Genomic DNA, 21,413 nt, shown 5'->3' with positions numbered 1-21,413 from the left:
TTGATTCCACACACTGTTATAGGAAAGTTTCGACATACCATTGCTATAACTGAAGGAGGAGGAAAAGAAAATGATAAGCATAAACACTTGGGAGATCGCCTCCAAACTTTGGCACATCCCATGAAACAATTTCACAAAATATGAGATTTTTATTTTTGAAATCATACATATGGAAGAATAGCTAAACTGGCATAAAGTGAAAACATGCTGTGTAGTAAGGTGCTAAATCAGAGATATTACATTGCCAGCCTTTTTTTTTTTCCCCACATGGACTGACATGAATAAGGTGCATTTGTAAGACTCAAAGCATGTAGGCCTTTCTTAGATGTCGACAAAATATGTAATAAATACAAGTTTTCAAAAAACAACCTAAATCAATTTGACCAATAGTCTTGAGGCGACCTCGTATACTCATGCATTCCCATGGATTCAGAGAAATGGATATCTCTACTGCAGTTGTGTAACTCTCTAACTGTGGCATGTGAAAGTAAAAGCTGTATTGTATTCATGGTATGTGTTATTTGATTTTTTTTTTTTCCTATTTTTGTTTTGCTTTTTTTTTTAACTGTTGAAACTGTGACAAACTTGATGAGTAAGGAGATGGAATTGGAAACTGAATGCGAAACTAAGCCAAGATATATTCACAAGATCCTCTAAGCTGCACTGGTTTACAGGTCAACAGATGAGAGCTCTAGCCCTAGACTTACCAATTTCACTCTCATGCATACTGTACGGTTAAAGTGACGCAACAAGCTTGCTTAAATAGTCTACATCACAAAAGCAATTTGGTTTTAGTGCAAACACAATTGGCTGGCTTCAGCTTCTCAATAATAACAAGCTCACCAAGGAGATTACAAGAAGGCACATACTTATGCTTCCTCTAACACGCAACATATTTAGACAAACCGCAACATCTTTCAACAACACCACAAAGCGGTGAAAACAGGAAAGCTACTACATCCAGATAAAATGGTGAAGTTTTGCTGTTTGTGAATTATCCAAAAATTTACACTTATCCATCAACAAAATAATGACGTCAAGGTCGATAATTTTACTGCTGCTGTGAGTGACCTCGTTGAAAAAGGATGACATATGATACATTTTGGTGGACACAGATTCTCTACACACGTAGCCAATGATGCTGTGTTTAAAGACAAAAAAGGTGCATTTGGAATTTTCTTTTTCCTCTAATAATTACTTTAAAGCATTCTTTTTAAACATCCCAGAAATAAAAAGCACTCAAAGTGACCAAATATGCAGAGAAGACGAGTGTTTTTAAGGGAAAGTTGTGCACGACAGTGGACAGCTGGGTTTAACTTTTGGTATCTCAGTGTTTGTCTGCAAATGTGTCATCAGCTGTGTGATGAAGACAATCGACATTTTGACTCACGCGAAATGATTCCTTCCCTCATACATCCCCGTCTCTCACTTTCAAAGCTGCTTGATTTGTCCAAAACAATCACAGGAGGAAACAACAGTTTTAATGCCCCTCAAATCTGGACACTAATACTCTGGGGTACTGCCGGGTATAAACAAAAACAAAAACAAAAAAACCCTGCTACAAACAACAATATGTGGAAGTGCATTTAGAAAAGCGACCAATTTCTGTACCTTTGAATAAAAAAACAAATCAAAACTTGTCAAATATCACCATTTACTCAGCATGGGCGACAACTATGGTTCAAAAATGTGTTGAGTGAATTATATTGCTTTTGATAGAAGAAGACCAAAATAAGTCTAGTGCAAATCTCTTTTCTGGTTTGAGAAGTGGTGGTTGGGTTGATGAGACTGTCATATCTGCTCTACCATAGCAAGAACATACCAAGTGATTCTGATAACTGGATAGCTGTCAAGTGGTATCCCTTTACGCCTTCTTCTGAATGTTTAAGAGAGCTGCTCGTTCTTTTAAAGAACACAAAAACCTGTCACCAGTAGATGCCGTGCAGCAATTTGGAAGGAAAAACCCTAATAAATACTTCCTATCACATATAACCCATCACCCAATGAATGCAATTAACCAGCACAAAGGAAATGTCATAACTTCTTACATCTAAATGACTCCGATTTTGAACGGGAGGATGGCGGCCATGTTCGTCACCCTCCCCTGTACAGCTGGGAGGATGTGCTTTGTCTGTCAGCTCGCATCTGTGCTAACGGGTGTCGTCTGTGCAGTTATGTCTGTCAAATACATCTCTCAACTTGGAAATGTTGGAAAACTCACTCCAGTCCAGTGTTTGACAAATCATATTATAAAAACGTCCTTGCACATAACATTTAAAAAAAAACAAACAAAGTGTATCCCCTCTTTCAAAACAGCAGTCAAATACATTTCAAACAAGCTTGTTTCATAACAATAATAATAAAATACAAACCAACTTGGAGCATAAATTATCAAAAACAAACTGAAAACACATTACTGCAGCATATATTTCAGGGTTGCTTAGTTGTGATGTTAACTACCTTTACTACAACAGCTCCACTTCTGCCAAGTTCATAACTATATAGGAGAAGTCTTTTTTTTTTTTTTTTCGTTTAGGGAAATAATAAAATATCAAGCTAACGTAGGCAAAAGGAAGCCTAACAAAATATACACATATTTATAAGCACATCTCATAGTTCAACTCAAGTGCATGTTTACAAAAAGCATCTACATACAAGATATGGCAGCAAAAAGCCTGAAAGCCAGATGAAAAAAAATAAAACAAAACAACCTAAGCTGCTTTTATCAGGGCACATTTCATTTTCAATTCTGATTTGTAATGTCAATGTGTGAGAAATTCTGGTACAAAACATCGCCCGAATTACAGTAATTAAATTTCTTATTTTGAACACACAGGATGAAAAATATACAGCAGATTCACCTTGAATTCGACCTCACAGTAATAAAATATCATCAAATTTAAGCCTAATGGTTTACATTCTCGCAGGTGATGTGTTGTTACAAAAATATATGTAATCACTTTCATAAATATTTGGACCACGTTGTGATATTTAAATACGTGTTTGGTTTTTTAATTTATTTTCATTGTGAAGTGATGGCTGGCTCTGATGCTTTTTTTTCCCCTCAGTGAACATGTAATAATTTGCGTAAAGATCATCAGAACACCTCAGCTGGATTTGACTTGAATTGCTGAGACTGAAAGGATCATTATTCTCTTTCTTTTTTTTTTGGCTTCATAAACAACCTACAAATATGTGCAAACTTAACATCTTGGTCCGTCTCAAGTATAAATGGCTAAATGTACTCAAAGTCACAATGTCGGATTAGTATTTTAGGGACAGCCTTGAAATATTAGACAGCGCCAATATCTGAAGAAAACTGCTATCACAAAACTATTATCGATAGAGTCCAATGTGAAGGTGAACAGGTCTACACTGATTTGCTAGATGTGTGTATAGAAGACATAACCAATGTGTTTTAGGAACAATGCAACACTTACAATCTTATACATGTTTTAACATGCGATAGTTTACATCACAGCTACTGTGTCAGATTCATTTTTATGTTTTGTTGCATTTCTTATAAAAAAATTCTATTTTGGTCTACAATAGGCAAATGAACACAACCACAAAACTATAAACAACTGATCAAGTGATAAAAACATAGATGCATTTTCACAAGCACCCGGCAATGAGAAGAAAAAAACAAAAAAACAAAAAAACAACTGTAGCAATCTAGCCCAATCGTTTAGGAACCCCCACACACATAGAAAAGAAATGTTATTTTCTCCATAAATTATTTTAACCCTTCTTTGGTTTATGAAAACAAACATTGTCTAGTACAGGTTTTTTTTGTGTCATTTGACTTCTAATGATTAGCATGGCCCCGCTTTACAAATGACCACCAACAGCCTTCTTTAGGAACATTACAGTGCTAAAAGTTTGAATCTAAGTCTGCATGTCCTTTATGGCAGACTACGTGCTGGCTGAGACAGTGACCAACATCTTTTTGCTGTTTTTTTTTTTTTCATTTTTATTTTTATTGAACGTCTCTGCACTATGAAACTACATAGAGAAACAGAGTGATAGCATAGTGCATGTTGTCTATAAAACCGGCCCCACACAAGCATAAGCTGTGCTCAAAGCTTATGAGACTTTGTGGCAACATTTGATTCGACAGCGAGATGAGATTAAAAAACTGATCTATTCGAGGGAAATTGTTACTAAACTTTGATGTAATGGGCAATGTTTGCTACGACATGACCGAATATCCAACAGATCTGTAAAAAACCATTAAGTGGTGGAAAATCTTAATGTCAGGTTGGTTAAGTGTGGGAAATGAATGCCAGACTAGGAGTTGGAATGTTCTGGACTTGAACAGGAATGTCTTTTTACACTTAAAAACGAGCTGGACTACGCCAAAGGACAGACTACAGCGAGCGAGAGCACAAAGAGGCTCAATGTTTAGCCTTGAGAGGCTAAATGGCGCCTAAGTCTCCTCATCATTGTGATAAAAAAGAAGACACAGAAAGCCTGTTTTCGAGGGACACTCAAAATATAGCTTGCGCTCCATCAAAAAACAAAGTACTCCCCAACAGGAACAAAAAGCTGTGTAGACAGACAGGACTGCATGCTTGATTTGGACTGATGGATGGTAGTTACCCGATGATGGCATTTATTAAAACACCTCATCAGGGTAGTGTAATAACTGCATGTTTGGAGAAAGCGTCATAGTGAATATAATGTAGATGTTATAGCTTAGTTGAGCTGTGTCGTACTTTAAAAATCTGAGCGGCAGCTTCACTGCGTGTGTGAGAAGCTCAAACTGAAAACAGAATCTGGATGTGTGACAGTAAAATCTGAACAGATGCTGTTTGTGTGCGTCATAGTGTGACGGCTGGATGACAGGGACTAGCTATATCACATTGCCTATATTATTAATGCTTCGTTTGAACATTACATGTCTATGAAACTAAGCCTTCAAAATGTGCATTTGTTAATCATAGCTCTTTTCTCCTATTTACTTGAAAACTATGTATTATGGAGGATTTAAAGATTCAAAATAAAGGCAATCACTTGTTTTTGGCATGATGCATGCTTTGTTGTAATATATTGTGTTTTTAGCATGCAGAAATTTCTCATTCAAAAAGATTCTTTTGTTTTTCTTTGTGTCCGCTCGGTCCCTCACATCTGATTTAACAATAGTGGGACAATTTTAAAAAAGTGCCTTTTTTCTCCTAAATTTGGCACAGTAACTAGGCTGGAGAAGGTTACAGAGAAAACTGTGGTAATTAGTCCACAGGGGACAGAATAATAAGACATCCCAGAACCTTTTATCTCGCAGCCACTCAGTCCCGAAACTTGATTTCTCATTTTTATTCTACTATATTTTCTTTTACTTTTGTTTTCATGTTGTTAAACTAACCACTTAAAGACATTTTCAATGCTCTGCAGGGTTTTTTTTTCTCTGTTGCCAAAACTTTCAATTTGTAATCCCATTTCGTCTCCAAGCACTGCATTTGTTGTGAATATCTAAATGACCAATTTCTTTTTGTTTCACGTTGCTCGTTGCTTGCCCTTTACAATTTCAAGCTGCACGTAAACACCAAGGCTGTCAGATAAGATAAAACTTTAATGATCGTTGTGTGGGGATCAGGCATTGGCGTGCATGTGGAAGAGCCTGTCATCAAAGGACACACTTAGAAAAACAATCTATCAAAGCAGCTGCCAGTTCCTACAGCCTGCAGCCTTACAGTAAATGTCAGTGGAGGTAACTTCTGCCACGCTTATAGATGTTATTGTTTTAGAATAGCGGCAATATTTACCTAAAGATTTTTTTAAAAATCCAAATATTCCACCTGGGTTTTTGTTCATTGTGGCAGGCAGTGTTAGCTTCACCTCTTCCAGTTGACGTGTGGCTCCCTCTGCTGTTCACAAAGTGCCACTGCCCTCTCCCCCCACAAACATACAGTACAGTATATGGCTTGTTTGCAAAATGGCAAAAAACTGAAACTAAAAAAATGGCATGTATAAAATGCCAAACAGCAATGAGAGGGAGCAACGTGAAAGAAAAAAAACACTCAACCTATCTGTATATATTTAATTTAAAATGTGATTGTATTTTATATCTTTGAATCCTCCAAACTGTATAAATGTAGGATAAAAAATAAAACTTGCAGATGTAGCTTTTACTGTATATGAATAGAACATTTCAGGTATTTTAAAGGGTTCTCTTAGGATGTACTCACAACCACCAGGTCTTAGCAGTAATAGTATAAATAGTATATTTTTCATAGACCATTGTGTATATACTGTATCTGTGCAATGTAGGAGAGAAAAACTATGAATATTCTGTATAGTTGCTGTATGTACTGATAGGCACTTGATAGGCATATTCCCTATATCCCACAAGGTACTGTATACTCTAGCTGCAATTATGTCTTTATCAAACTATCTGAAAATGTATTCTTCATCTGTGTGGAGATGGTGATACTTAAATATATATAGTATATTTGTAAGAAGTTATCTATTTCACTCTTATGTGTACTGTAGAAGACCAAAAACAAAACAAAAAAATGATGCAGTTAAGTATTATCTGAATGTTTTCATGTGTTTTCTGTATTCTACTCTTAAGTTTGTGACTTTATTCAAGCGTAAATAAAAAAAGATCTGACTTAAAAATGTGTGGAGACAGACTGAAAGACGAACAGGAAGACAGACGCAAGCTTATCAGAATAAAATGAACCTGTTCCTTTACTCAACGCGACCCCTCACCATTACTATCTTCCATTTCCTTGTTTTCATCTCAATGCAAAGCATAAAAGCATATATAGTACACTGTGAAATATGACTCAATAACTGACTATCCTTTATCCAGCTGCGTGAAGCTATGTATGTATAAACAACACCACTATGATCACCATAAAAAAAATGAAACAAAAGAAGCAGGAGGAAGTCTGAAATAAAGAAGTATAACGATGAATTAAACATACTGCAAGAAGGACAACAACGTACTGTAGACCCTGTGTCTCTACACTATAAACAAAACATGAACAGTAATATATTTGAAACACAATACAAACAGCTGCAGGCTCAAGGCTATTATCTACGTTTTCAATATGTTTTGTTCTGGAAAATATGCGAACACTTTGCAAACAGAAAGTCTAGACTTTTTTCTCTTTTTTTTTTTCAAACTAACAACTAGAAGAAGCACGATTGAGATAAGGACTTATTTTCTGGATAATGTTGCAACTTTTCAACAATTTTTCAACCAACTTTTTCTGCAACACTGAGAAAAGAGAATTAAGCACCACCACGAGTAGCTGAAGCAGTATAAGGAATATATAACTATGGACAGTGAAGAGCGTGTGATGCTAATGCAACAGGGGAAGGAGCCGGGGAGGGGGGGTTAAAAAGCCTGGGTATGCTATAGCACGTTATGACACACTGGAGAGAAGGTTCTTCCCCTTCCAAGCCTGGTCTGCTATCAAACACCTTATGATACAATAAGTCAACTGACGATGGGACGAGTTATTAGCCCTCATCCGGATAACGTTGAGATTGGCTACTTTTGTTATTCCAAAAAAAAAAGAAAAAGAAAAAGAAAAAGAGAGAAACGTTTGATAGTGTAATTTTGAAATCAAATATTTCAAAAAACCAACATCAAGCTACTTAACCTACTATTTAGACCAATGATACCACAAAGCTGGTTGTACTCATCTAGCTACAGTCAATAGTGCATTTGATATATGTGTTTACACAAAATATGTAAAATTTAGGTGCCATGAAGGAATGCTAGATTACTGAATACACACGTTACACTGAAACAATTCAATTTAATGTCTCTGCCTTCGCTTTCAAAGAAGTGACGATGTTAGTTTGGCAGTGTTTAAACTTGGTACTGAACAGACAACAAACACCAACACCATGAGCTGTGTGCCATACATGTGGCAGTACTGTTGGAAAGAGATCTCGGCAGTTGCTTACATATTCTATTTAGTGCATTGTCTGTTAAGGCATGAGATTACCCTCCACGTGCTGTGTAGAGACAAATATAGCACTAGCATGCAGCAATATTGCCATCCTGGCAACAACAGCTACAAACAGGAACCATACAGTTTAGGCTTATATGCACACCATAGGAGACAGGCCCAATCAAATGTTAAATAATGTGCTACTTTTACTGAGGACTCACTATATTCTCATGTGTAGTTAATATAATATATATTTTCAAGATGAGGAGAAACCAGAATATCTCTCCAGGTCTCACATGTTCATCACTTGACTTCACTTCAGCTGACTCCACAGGGATCAGCAATCTAGTAGCAATTATGTGAAATTTAAAAAATGCTGGATAGAACTTCTCCAAACGGGTGCGATGAAGTACAACGGTACTTGACCCAGGCTTTCGTAAAATCTCGGAACAAATGTTACGGGTGCCGTATTCGCCCAAAAGGTTTGGAGAGCTGCTTCTCATAGTACCTGCGCTGCATATTGCAAAGGAAGCCCTACAGTTCAGATATTCCACTTATTAACAGTTTGATTAGGCTATATACCACACAGACACTCACAGACATACGAACACTAAGGAAGGGACACAACTGTCTACGACTGACAGACAGATATCAAAGAAGCTGCATTCCATCACCTCCCCACACCTTTAAACCCACACAAAGTTGTTCTAGGACACACATATCATTTATGTTACACACACACACATTATAAATGTATTATTATTATTAATAACATAATAATAGTTATTATTATTACCTCCGCCAACAGAGTTGGACGGGAGTTGTGTTTATTATTACTGTTGCTGTTTCACTGTTAATGTTGTTTGGCTTGGATGTTCTGGTAGGAAAATTCTGTCTGTATCTAAAGAAATGCGATTGATTAACTATTATAGGGAACTGACTCCATAAAAAGAATGAATTCAAAGGTTAAAACATAGATGAGCACACGTAATGGTACATATTTAAATAAAAAAAAAAAAAAAATGAATGCTTGCATTAACACGGCACGAGGATATACTGTAGGTAACTGCAAGCGATAACAAAAGCCAAGAACCGCTGAATTACTTAATGAATAAATTGAAACAAAGCTATTCTATTACATGTGAACTCTACAACCAAATGTTAGATTTAAAAAAAAAAATCCTCTTTTCTAAAACTATAATATCTCTGTTAACAGTAGTGCACTTATTGGTTTAAGCAGTGCAACATATATGCAAGAAAATAATGCAGTCCACTTATCAAGATTTAAAAAAATGTTTTTTACTTCTTTGAAATTGAATAAAAGAAAATCATAGAAGTTCATTTAAGGAAAAATGATTAAATATTAAGCACAGGCATTTTAAGAAAATGTGCAAAGTAGCACTTTGTTGTTTTTTTTCCTTGAATCCACAGCAGGTCTTTTCAAGACCGCTGTATGCAGTTAGTTATTCTTTTAACAATACAACTACGAAAGTGTTTGCTCATATAAATGAGCAAATCCTTCAGATTGCAGTTGCAGGCAGTTGCATGTGTGTGTGTGTGTGTGTGTGTGTGTGTGTGTGTGTGTGTGTGTCCTATTTCGATTAAAAGCAATACAAAACAATTCAAATATCATAAATGAGCCTTACGTGATGTGATGCATGGATGACAACTTGCGCACACTAGCTTCCAAATCTAATCTGTACATGCTGTGTCTAGGTTTTTTGTTTTTTTTTTAAGAAAAATCAGGAATGTATACTATTGTCTAGAAAGTCCATCTGCAACTTGTGGTATATATCAGGAAACAGTGTGATTTTAATGGAGCTACTTGTTTTGCTTTGGGACTGTATTTCCTTTCAGAACGTTGCATGCCATTTGAGCCTTCAGGGAGAGCCAACACACAAAGAGTGATGCGTTCAGCTCCCACTTGCTGAAATAGCTTTGCAATAGTAATGAACAGGTAATACGGGGGTTCTAGGATCAGGATGGCATTTATTTCCCATTCAAATTTGATTGAAATTAAATCCCTCCCTCTTTAACACTGTTCCAATCAACAACAAGCCTAAACCCCCCCATTATTATAATTCGATTATCAAATTACAACCATGTCGGCTACTCAGTAATAATAGTTAAAGTGACAATTTGAATCTACATCCCATAACAGTCAGGTGCAAGTTGAAGAGCAGCAATTATGAAGGAGAGAGTTTAGTCGCATATGCCAGCCTGCCATAACTGTGAATGTGAAAGGCTAAGAACAAAAAAAAACATCAGCAAAAGAATCTTTCTTTTTTTCTCATGTTTTGAAATGGAAGAGGTCTACTAGCCTTAACAGTCTTTTAGGATATTAGTGGCAGTGTATGCAAATGAGTTAAACTCCAAACTTCAGAAAAAAAGAAACATATTTTTGCTCAAATACTGTCTCATCAACACACCCTAATTTAGTAAACGTAATCTTAACCATCAAAATGCATGGACAACAATTACAAAACATAGTAGTGAGAAATATACATCCCTGTCGCAACCGACAGGAAGTTACATTTCAGTAAAATGATTGAAATTGGTACCTTGACAACAGCTGCATTATAATCCCTTAATACCATAGGAATAAATAAAACCCAGTGTCAAATTAACTACTCTCCGTTTTTTTTATTTTACATAAGAAGGCAATCTTGTGACCATCAGTATTTTTAGAAGGGAATATGTAGCCCAACCCCAGACGATTTTTTTGTTATTGTTGTTGTAAATTATACCACAGTAAGCTTGGACATCTATAGTTTCCAAACTGGTCAGTATGGGTTCACAACTGCCATGATTTATGTTTCACGGCATTGTACACACACACACACACACACACACACACACACACACGCACACACACACACACACACACACACACACACACACACGTGTGCACGCACGCACGCACAGACACACACACACACACACACACACACGCTCGGACAAACAGACAGACACATGCAAATACACCGACACTCATATATGCACATGTATATTCATTCAGACATGTCTACACTAAAGGTGTGTTTGTGTGTATGTGTTTCTTTCGTAGGCCTTTCGGTAGTGTTCAACACATAAATCAGTATTTTAGGAAAGCATACATTTAGAGGCCTGTAGTTAGGATCCATCCAGTAGATCAATATCAAACTACTAAGCCTTAAGGCCACCATCTTTTTTTTCTTTTAGAATAACAGAAAAAAAAAAAAAAAAAAAATTTGGGAAACTTAATGTGCCAGTGTCTATACTCATTACTCTTCATACCTCAAAATAAGAAAAGGAAAATCTAGTGCCATTTTATTTGTCATTCTTTTTGAAAGAAGTTTATCTATTAGTACTTATCCATCGGAGACATGCATTCGCATGTGGTCATTGAAGTGCTCCATTTGGTCGAACTTGGCAGGGCAGACGGAGCACACGTAGGTGGTCCCTTCTTGGCAGCTCGCTTCTGCAGCTACACCCACTCCTGTTCCAACCCCAGCCCCTACTCCAGCACCTCCGCTCACTGGCATGGCGAGGGCCACCACTCCAGCTCCAGGCTCAGGGACAGCCATAGGCATGGGAATGGAGACTGGGCCCGGGGTGCCTGCGCTCCCCGACAGCCCTGTGATGGCGCTGCCTGTGCTGTGCAGGGCCATGTGCCTCTCCAGCAGGGTCTTGTGTGAGAACTTTTTCTTGCAGATGTAGCACTCATAGGACTTCTCTCCACGGTGCAGCCGCATGTGGACATTGAGAGAGCTCTTCTGGGTGAAGCGCTTGTTGCAGATGCTGCACTGGTAGGCCCGCACCCCTGTGTGTGTCACCATGTGTTTGATTAAGTAATCCTTCAGGGAGAACGAGCGCCAGCAGATGCTGCACTGATGAGGCTTCTCACCTGGATGTACATGTAAGACAAAAGCATTAAGGGGAAAAAAAAAGAAGAGACACATTTTGAGGATTAGGTTTACAAAACATGGAAGAACATGTACAGACACGTTTGATGCCTGAAGCCCCCTGTGTTACGTTTCCAGTACTGGAACATACATCCACCTAGAGTTATATAAACCTGTATCAGCTGTGTCATGATGCTGGTTCCACTCTGTGCTGTGTGCTTCAGCTTTGTGAGAAAAAGATTTCCTATAATCAGCTCTGATGCAGTTATGGCAACATGTGCCCATTGTCATTAATATTTTATGAAAAGTAAAAATTGCTGTAATGACTTTACAGGCATAGAAAGGTGCAGCTACAGGGAAGAATGAAAAAAAACACACAATAATGTTCATTCCCATTCGATCATGATCCAAATAATTTATGCATCCATTTGGTATTTCTGTCACTTTGTTCAGACGTAAGCTCATTTTACACAATTGTCTCTGCTAACGTTATCGGCTGTAAAATATTATCATATTAATAATTCGGCAAACCTAACAGGTAGAGGAAGAGACTGACAACACTGTGAACAGTCAAGTTGCGTCACGCAAGTTAATGAAGTCCTGTGTATCTAGTGTTTGCTGCTGCACTGAGTGAATTAATGTGGAGCTACCTGCTTTGATTTAATGAAGCCAGTAATTTATACTTATATTTCATCACTTATATTTAACTTTTATTTTTTTCTGGAGCTGCTCTGACCAGGTACAGATCAGTGATCACACATAGCATGGAGCTAGCACATATATAACAGGTGTATTTACTGTCTATTTTTACTTTTATATTTGCAATACAATGACTCATACAACTGAAAAGCTGTTTCTTTTGTCTTTTTATTGCAGCCAATGACACACGTGTGTATCATGTATTGGTGTGTGTGTTGTACAAATTCATATTTTTAGGAATTTTCAGTCTTTTTAAATGACTTTTGAAGGACTTTTTTACACGCTCATCTTACATCAAGGTGCCTTTTGAAGAGGTAATCTATTATATTTGACAAAATATCTCTTGATTACCTTTTTTTTTTAATGAAAAATATGATGGGGATTTTTAGACGGTAAAGTAACGCTCTGCCATGAGACGTTCAGCTCTTGATCAGTGACGTTTCTTCACAACATGCACCACTCTGCTTCTCACAGTTGTGTGAGTAAAACTGGGAAAAAAAAAACTGGTTTTAAATAGCCGTCACAGGTGGAACTGTCCAAGCCATACGTTCTAATGAATAATAATTGCTATCTGAGAAGGCCATTTTTGGGAGATCATGTAATTATATGATATCTAATTCTTTCTATCTGTGATGATGATTTCTACAGTTTATGACTGATAAGGCTGTCAGTGCTTGAGGACAGCAGTGCACGGTGTAATGATGTGCTGCAAGAGCAATCTACTGACACGCTACAGTCACACACAGTCAGCTGTGACCTAATAAATGTGTATTTGTGAGGCTCTGTTTTCAAACTTTTCCAGTATAAAAGCACAGCTAACACACTAACATTATACATTATATGTTTTATGTACTAATGTTCACAGTGTGCATTTTGTCACTTGTGTATTATGTTAAAAGGGAACAGCTTTATTGCTACAGTAACATTTGTCACTGTAATAAATATGATTTTTTTAAAATACTGTTTTGTATCATGATGAAGAAACACACTTCTATAACATGGTGTAAGTATGAGGAGTAGAACAAAGGTTTTCATATCATAACTGAAATAAGACCTCTGATGTTACAGTCTTTCACCCATTAACCAAAAATATTTCTATTATATTTCTACAGCTACATTACAGCCACCATCTGCATCAACTATGGGTAACACAATAATTTTACTGGGCTTACTAATGTAGAATAAAAATCTTCACTACTAGACATTTGGACTTACCAGTATGGACAAACATGTGTTTGACGTAGTTCTGTTTAGCAGTAAAGGTTTTACTGCAGAGAGTGCATTCATAGGGCTTCTTTTCTCCCGAACCGATTCCTCCGACAGCCTGTTGCTGCTGAGCTGGCGCTTGCTGTACCGACATGGGGTTCGGGAATGATGGCATTGCAGGGGGCGGCACTGCCACAAACTGGGGTTGCTGCTGGCCAGGAAGGTAAAATACAGGCTTGTCTCTAGCCGGCTGTGTAGGAAAGAGTGTGGGCAGGAAGGTGCTTCCAGCAGTGCCCATCACTTGGGAATTGCTGGTCACTGTGAGCGGCATCCTCAGATTGCTGGTGTGTGATTCTGCCGGCCGCATGTAGTGCTGGGCACTTGGCAGGGACTGGGACATGACTGAGTTTGGCAGGGGCTGCATCATGCTACTGTCACTAGTGCTGTGGGATGTGTCTCCTTCCTCCGTTTCTTGCAACTGCTCCGGGGATGAGTCATTGACCTCTATCTGCACTGGACCTCCATCACCTTGCTGACTGTCCCCGCCCCCGTCTCGGCCAAAGCCCGTCAGGTACGGCTGCTGCTCCATAGCATCTGGCTCAGTACTGATGGAGGAGCTCACCCCTGAGTCAAAACTTTCAACCTTGGATTCACCCTCCACACCCTCAGTATGGTCAGTGTCGTCTTGGCAGTCCCCCAAATTATCGTAGCAGCTGTACTCATCTTCGGCCTCCTGCTTTATGTGCATCCCTCCTGTTTGTATGCGTACCGGTCGGGGTTGCTTGCGGCAGTGAGTGGACTCCGCCGTCGAGATGAAGCGGTCGACCTGCTGAGATCTCTCCTGGATGCGGTTCATCCAGGGCGGATCTTGAGATTGCTGGTCCTTCTGAGTGCTGAGAGTCGGATCGTAATTTGTTGACATAGGGTTAATGTACAGGGGGCGCTCGCGGGTGCCATTCTGCAGAGTGAGGCCGGGGTAGGAGTACAGTGATGTGTATGCACGGTCCATGCTTTGTGATGTTGCTTGCATATAACCTGACTCTGCGTCGCTGCTGGGCCCAGAGGTGCCAGACTCTGGTGTGCCACGGGGAGTTTCCTGACCAGAGTCTCCTGGTATAACAGGGAACCCCCCCGGCCCAGCCAAGCCAACATTCTGGGACACGATGCGTGTACACTCATCAATGACGGTCTTGATCTGTAGGATGCTGGCGGCAGTGAGGATCTGCAGGGCCTCGGACTGAGATACCCGCAGAATCCCACTGTACATAAAGTCAATCAGCTTTTGGATGGACTGCACTGAGACCACAGAAGGGATCTCAATGTCGCTGTAGCCCAAGAGCAGCTTGTCCTGAAAGAAGGGGCTTCCAGCAGCCAGCACGCACCGGTGAGCTCGCAGCATACTTCCATGGATCCGAACAGTCACGTCACAGAAGTGCCCACGGTTGCGCTGCTCATTGAGGGTCTCAAGTACAGAATTGCTGAAGTTGTGGAGATTGATGTTATGAATGCGCTCGGTCATCCCCTTGCAACTGATGTCACCTGGAAGCAGGAAGCAACACACCCGACTTAAAACCTCGGACATATGCAACCACAAAAACAAGGGGACAGGTTTCCTTTTCATTTTTGGGTGAGGAGGACATATGAAACAAAGTATTTGGGGTCCTCTGCCAGAAAAATGTTAGCTTCAAACACTTAATTTCCTGCATTCTGGTAAATTTTTATGTAACAATTTGGGCCTTGTCTGTATCATCTATGATTGTACACACTGTAATGTCTTTCGTGTCCCCTGTGTCCCCCTGAAATCGATGCCTATGCACAAACACAATTAACTAGACTGGTTGTAATAAGGATTCTCACATATATTAACATCGTCAGTTTACATTATTACTGGTATATTAGGGATAATAAAATAATGTAATTGAATAAGTAAGTATACACGGATAGTTATTAGCAAATGCATCACAAAGACAAGCTAATTTTTGGCTGTATTTTTAAAAACATAACCAAGTCACAGCGCTGCAGTTAAATATATCAGTAATATCGATGCTTATTATAAACAGACACAAAAGGTCAAACCACAATACAGATATGGTAATTCCAATTTTGTCCCCTTCAGTCCGGTCTTTAATTTTAGGATGAGAATCAAATTATCAGAGCTAAATTTGTCTCTTGAATCATGGTTTAAAAATTTCACATTGACAAGGTGAAAGACAATTAAGATGGTTCCCGTCTAATTATTATTACAAGTTTCTCCCACCATGTGTGTGTTCCTGAAATTCCTCCAACCACCATTAGGTGGTGCACTGGGCTTAGATGACAACAGGCCTCTTTTGTTAGCCATGTGTTCACTGTGATGGCGCTTCCTAACTATCCTAGGAATACACTAGATGTGACCCGGCTGATCAGCGTGGAAGATAACTTAAGATGCCTTCCTCCCCAGTTGGATGTTAAAAGAAATGAAAATATGAATCTAAATGAGATATAGGTAGTAAGAGTAAGTATTATGCAAATTGTGGGTTTCCATAATTGCTGTTGAATTAATTTCTTTTGCGTATTAACATGCTTGAGTATAATGTAATTAAAGTGGTTGACCTTATTTGAATGATTGTAAAACACAACCCTTTTCTTGAAACCAAGAAAAATGTCCTCATTTTGAGTCTGGAAACTGTACAAACCCATGTTGTAAATGTTGTGGATAATTCATTTACACCATGTCTGTCAATGAATAACAAATATGTTTATGAAAACGTATTGGTGGTGAAATATCAGAATCAATACATAACGTTGTCTGTGTGACGAAAAAATGTGAACATGTGGAGAAATGCTTCATAATTTGGAATGCAGTTATAAATCGGATAGAAATAAACTGAAGAGTGGCACTGACAGTAAAACCAAATTTGATAGTTAGAGATTTGTCTATCCAAATGACGTGGAATTCAGCTGAAACATGCTGCAGAAGCAGTGCAATAGTGTTAGCACAAAGTCTGAATGCCTGTTTCCAGCTAAGTTATTTCTAACTTAGACGCAAAGAGGAAAAAATAAAAAAAAAACGGAGGCAGTCCAGTACTCACAGTTAGATGACGTTTTGTTCCGAAGATGCTTGTGTGGCTGGTGATGAAGTGCGGGTCAAGCTTCAGTTTGCTGGTGGAGATGGCTGATCAGAGGCCGGGTGCTAGGCAAGGCTGTCAGTCCTCTCTGTCCAAATCATGTGTTGCTCTGCCACAGTGTTTGGAAAGGGGGGGGGGGAGAGAAAAGACAAAGACAAATCTTAATGCCACATACTGCCTCGTCGATATTGCCACTCCCTTAATGAACCGGGAGCCACAGTAACACAAATATCTTCAGCAGACACGCTGCAACAGATGTGTGAAGAGTTTTCAAAGAGAGACGAATGGACGTTCCTGTGTGCACATGACATCCAATTACAAATCGAGCATGAATATAATATTGGTATTAGAGCCAGTTCTTCTATCGGCAGTTATCTAAGCCGCTGGGCAATAAAACCACACCCTTACCAAGGAAAGCGATCTCAATTCCGTATAAATTAATCTAGATTAAATATTCTGGAAAAGGTCTTATGTACACACACACTACAAAGTGCGTGTGTGTGTGTGTGACGTGTTCTTTTTCATTTTCAAATTCACCAATTCAACAAGACGATGCCCAAAACAGATGTGGAGCAGACATCTGAAGTTGTAATAATAGATAAAAGTCACATATTAAACACACAAGGCATTCATTGAAAAACACAAGACAGGCATTCAACAACATTGAGCATGTGATGAGCTGGTTTGGTGACGCTAAGAAAGCCTCACACAATTGCTCCCATACTGTACACACACACATTGATATGCAGGTTTGACCTCAGAGTGGAAACAAAATGATGTAACAACGACCACATTAAAGCCACAAATAAGGGTATCGTTTAAGGTCAAGGAAGAGCGGAGAAAAAAATGGTGCTGAAACAATGAAAAAACACAATTTATCTCTTATTAGTCCCATACTGGTCGGAGTGCCCTCAAATATTTCCACCAACAGAGTTTTAAGTATGTGGAAATTACAGCCTGTGTCGGGATGTGAATATTTATCATTCGTTGGAGTTTGGATCACGATTACAAGTGCGATCTGACACTCTTAAATATTTTTTGGAAATAGTAAAAAACGTTTCGTAGCTGTCACGCTGGCTACAACACGAACACCAAGTGCTCTCTGTGAAATGCCAGTAACAACAGTGTGTTGCTGAATGAACAGAGCGAGGCGAGGATTTGACCAGACCTGCACATTAATGTTGACACACATATTATTCTTTTACAAATCTCAAGCACTTTCAAAGAATAGACCTCCGGCTTTGAGACAGAATCTTCAGATGAAAAGTATGTGATTTTAAAGCAAGTGACCTCTGTGTTAGGTGTCAAGGTAACAGATACACATTAGAGCTTGAATGCGGCTCTAAAATGGTCAAACAAGAAGATTATTTTATCGATAGTTAAGTACGGAGAAGCAGAGTATTCGGGGGGAGAGCCAGAGTGGAGAGGTTAAAGTGTAAAAACTGAAATAGCTGCGTTCACAGGCTGCTTTGTGCCCACAGGCCTCACATTGAGAAGTGCAGCGGGCAGCGAGACTTGCACTTGCTTTCTTGAAATGTCCTTGTCAACTAACAAATCTGATGATTAGATATAGACAAGTAATGGCGTGTTTAGCAGCAGAGGGTGATCACTCGATACTGAGGCGGATTATTCTTTGGCACTAAGACACACGCACACCGCACACACACACACACACACATGCTGGTTAGTTCCCCTGTCTTGGTCAGGCCAGAAAATACATTTTACAGTTAAATCCTGAACCCCTAAATCTGAAATTAAACTTGAACCCTTTTCTTAGGCCTTAGCTGTAAACGTAACTCTAACTGTAACCATAAGGCCTTTTATTATGGAGCCTAAAACCCAAACATGAGCCTTGTTCTATTACCAAACTTAAAAACTAGATCTAACCCAAGCTATAAATCCTCCTGTAGGTGTAACCCATGTGAAAAACCAACAAAAATATCATGTTAAAGCCTTCTCTTTAAAGTACCACACACACACACACACACACACACACAAACACACACACACACAAGCCAAAATGCTCAAATCCATAACAGTGGCAAATATTTGACCTTTTTTTTTTCCTTCTCCTACAGCAGTTAGCTTGAGATGTAACTGTATTCTGATGCCATGGGCCCTTTTTTTTTTTTTTTTTTGTGCCTACTGTTAGACAATGCAAACATATATGTTCCCTCACTGGCTTCCCTCGCCCATCCAGACATGTAAATCCACCTGCCTAAGGGGTAAAGTGAGGTGAATGCTGGCAACAAAGGAGCAGGCCAAGGGAAGCAGGCCTCAGTTGCCCAGACTGCCACTCACAACAGTGATTCCATTTTAGCCGTGACACAGTGGGTGAGCAGCAGCCAGCGCCTACCTGCAGTGAATTCTAATCAGCCCAGGGGTCTGTCTCCCTCCCTCCCTCCCTCCCTCCTGTACCCTGCCTTGGACTAAAGGGGCTGATGATCCTTCAAAATTAATTAGATCCTTGTAGGAGGCAGCCATTTTCTTTCACTTCCCAACGCTCCACCAAAAAAAAACAAATTTCTGAATTAAACTAAATTCGGGGTGTGTATTTTCCCCTCCTCGTATTGATCTCGCTCTCTGTGTGCCTCTACCTGTTTCCTGTTTCATCACGTCGAAACTCTCTCGCCGTCTTTTCTTCCATCTGTCTGTCTCTCCGTCTGTGCCCCCTCCTCTTCCTCCCTCCCTCCCTACGAAACCTTTCCCCAACACCCTCCGCCCCTCTCTGGCTGCCTCTCCATGCTCCCAGCTCTGTGTCTGCCTCTGTGGAGTTTGCTGTCAATAAATCCCCAGAGGTCAGTTTGTCTGCTGGAAATCAGACACAATGCTTCAGACCGCCAATGCAATGCATGCTCTGCTGCTGCCGCCACAACAAAGACTGAGGAGGGGGGTGGGGGGGGTGGTGGTGGAGGGTGGGGAAGAGGTGGGGGCAAAAAAAAAAAAAAAAAAAAAAAATGAAGACAGGGAGACGAGGGTTGCAACTTCACCAGCCAGACTCCAGGTTAATCAGCTGCCTGTATTAGGTGACAAGCACATGAAATACGCTGCATCGAATTGGACATTAGTTAATCAAGGGGATGGGGGGGGGGTTTGGAGGGGGGTTAAAATGGTGAGGATGGGGGATGGGGTTGAGAACAGACATAAGAGGCGTGCTTTATGAAAGGAGCAGTATCAGCCATGTGAATAATATACATCCTGAATATGCAAATACTGCTTACAACACACACTACAAGCATATATTCAAGGCCCTTGATACATTTAAATCTGGAGACAAAAGGCCCACGGGGCATTGTGGAAAAGCTCATGTCCATGCGTGTGCATACAGCACCTCCACCAATCTGATGCAGATTTGCACTTATCAAGAGTGTTTTGTGTTGCACCTAATTAATAGTAATTTATGAGTTTGTTTGAAATCTCTGCTGCTTAACCATCGCTGTCCAACATTGTAATTATTAATTTCAATCATCCATTTAGCCCAAGTGCATTAGCATATAAACTGCCAGAAATCATGCTTTAATAGTATGGTTTGAGTATGTGATCTAATGTGATTTAGTATACAATGTAAATGTGTAGCAAGCATTCTGAGAAATTTGAAGCAATATTCAAGTGTTGCTCTGACAATTCAAGGTGCGTTCAATAAAGACACAGAATGTTTATTATGCAATTTACGGCTGCAGCTCGCCGTAATCAGTCAACATCTCAAACTTTTCTGAAAAATAAATCAAATTATACCTCAGCTAATGCTACTGTGTCTTGGCTCCCTTTGATCAGCACAATTAAAAATTATTCTTTCAGGTAACTGAATATTCATCTCCGCCCAACAATGTTGTGTTGGCTGATTGAATCTGAGTAATTTGGAGCGCCGTGTCTCTTATTACATTCGAGTGTTCGTCTATAACGTTGTGAAGCAATTAACAGGTAAGGTAACTAATGCAGCTAAATCACACACACACACACACATTTATCGGGAGACGTGGCAGAAAACACCTCACAGTCTCGAAATTTAATTGATTTGCCTTTATAGCAGTCACTGAAAATCATCAACAAGCACGTAGGCAGTTGACAAGTTGAGCCAAGATTTTTTACACTTTTTTTTCTTTCATTCTCCCTTCCTTCTCCCCTGACTGAGATTGTATGGTGTTAACACCACATCACCAATGAGATATTCTCTTGAAATGTGTCTAAATGTCTGATGATAATTTAAAACATGTATGAGTTACATGTGAACTAACAATTCTGACATAAAACTCCTTCCTGTACTTTGAACTGACTCTTCACCTACAACACAGCCCAGTGATTCTTCCTTCACAACTACAGTTTCAATTTCAACCTCACCACCGGGGACAGTTTAAAAATATGCAAACGCTGTAAAACAGCATTCCATTAATTCATAACCCTTTTTTTTTTTCCTGATGTGAATGCTCTCCTACTTGGTCAAAGCATTGTGAAGTAATTACAGCGTGCCAGTGTAATGCTATGGCCACTGCTCAATCGAGATTGCTTGAATAACTGCGTTTCTGTACATCATACACTAACTGGGACTGTTGTTAACTCTTTATTGTCGCCATAAATTTAATCAGACTGTTCATGTTTAGTTCCGC

The 21,413-nt window shown here is 39.3% G+C and overlaps 1 protein-coding gene across 1 annotated transcript in view; it reads right to left on the bottom strand.

The window, feature by feature from the left end:
• Positions 1–236: 236 nt before the first annotated feature.
• The window catches only part of zbtb20 (zinc finger and BTB domain containing 20), a 33,403-nt gene continuing 12,226 nt past the window's right edge, over positions 237–21,413 (bottom strand). Inside the window, exons 2-4 of the mRNA XM_049593009.1 lie at positions 16,774–16,918; positions 13,712–15,241; positions 237–11,799 (exon numbers count right to left, since the gene is read on the bottom strand). Of these exons, the coding sequence (XP_049448966.1) occupies positions 11,264–11,799; positions 13,712–15,221 (2,046 nt within the window). The 5' untranslated portion in view covers positions 15,222–15,241; positions 16,774–16,918 and the 3' untranslated portion in view covers positions 237–11,263. The remainder of the gene's footprint in view (positions 11,800–13,711; positions 15,242–16,773; positions 16,919–21,413) is intronic.

This window comes from Epinephelus fuscoguttatus, linkage group LG12 (assembly GCF_011397635.1).
Source record: "Epinephelus fuscoguttatus linkage group LG12, E.fuscoguttatus.final_Chr_v1".
Lineage (NCBI taxonomy): Eukaryota > Metazoa > Chordata > Actinopteri > Perciformes > Serranidae > Epinephelus > Epinephelus fuscoguttatus.
This window is presented reverse-complemented; position numbering and strand designations above follow the sequence as displayed.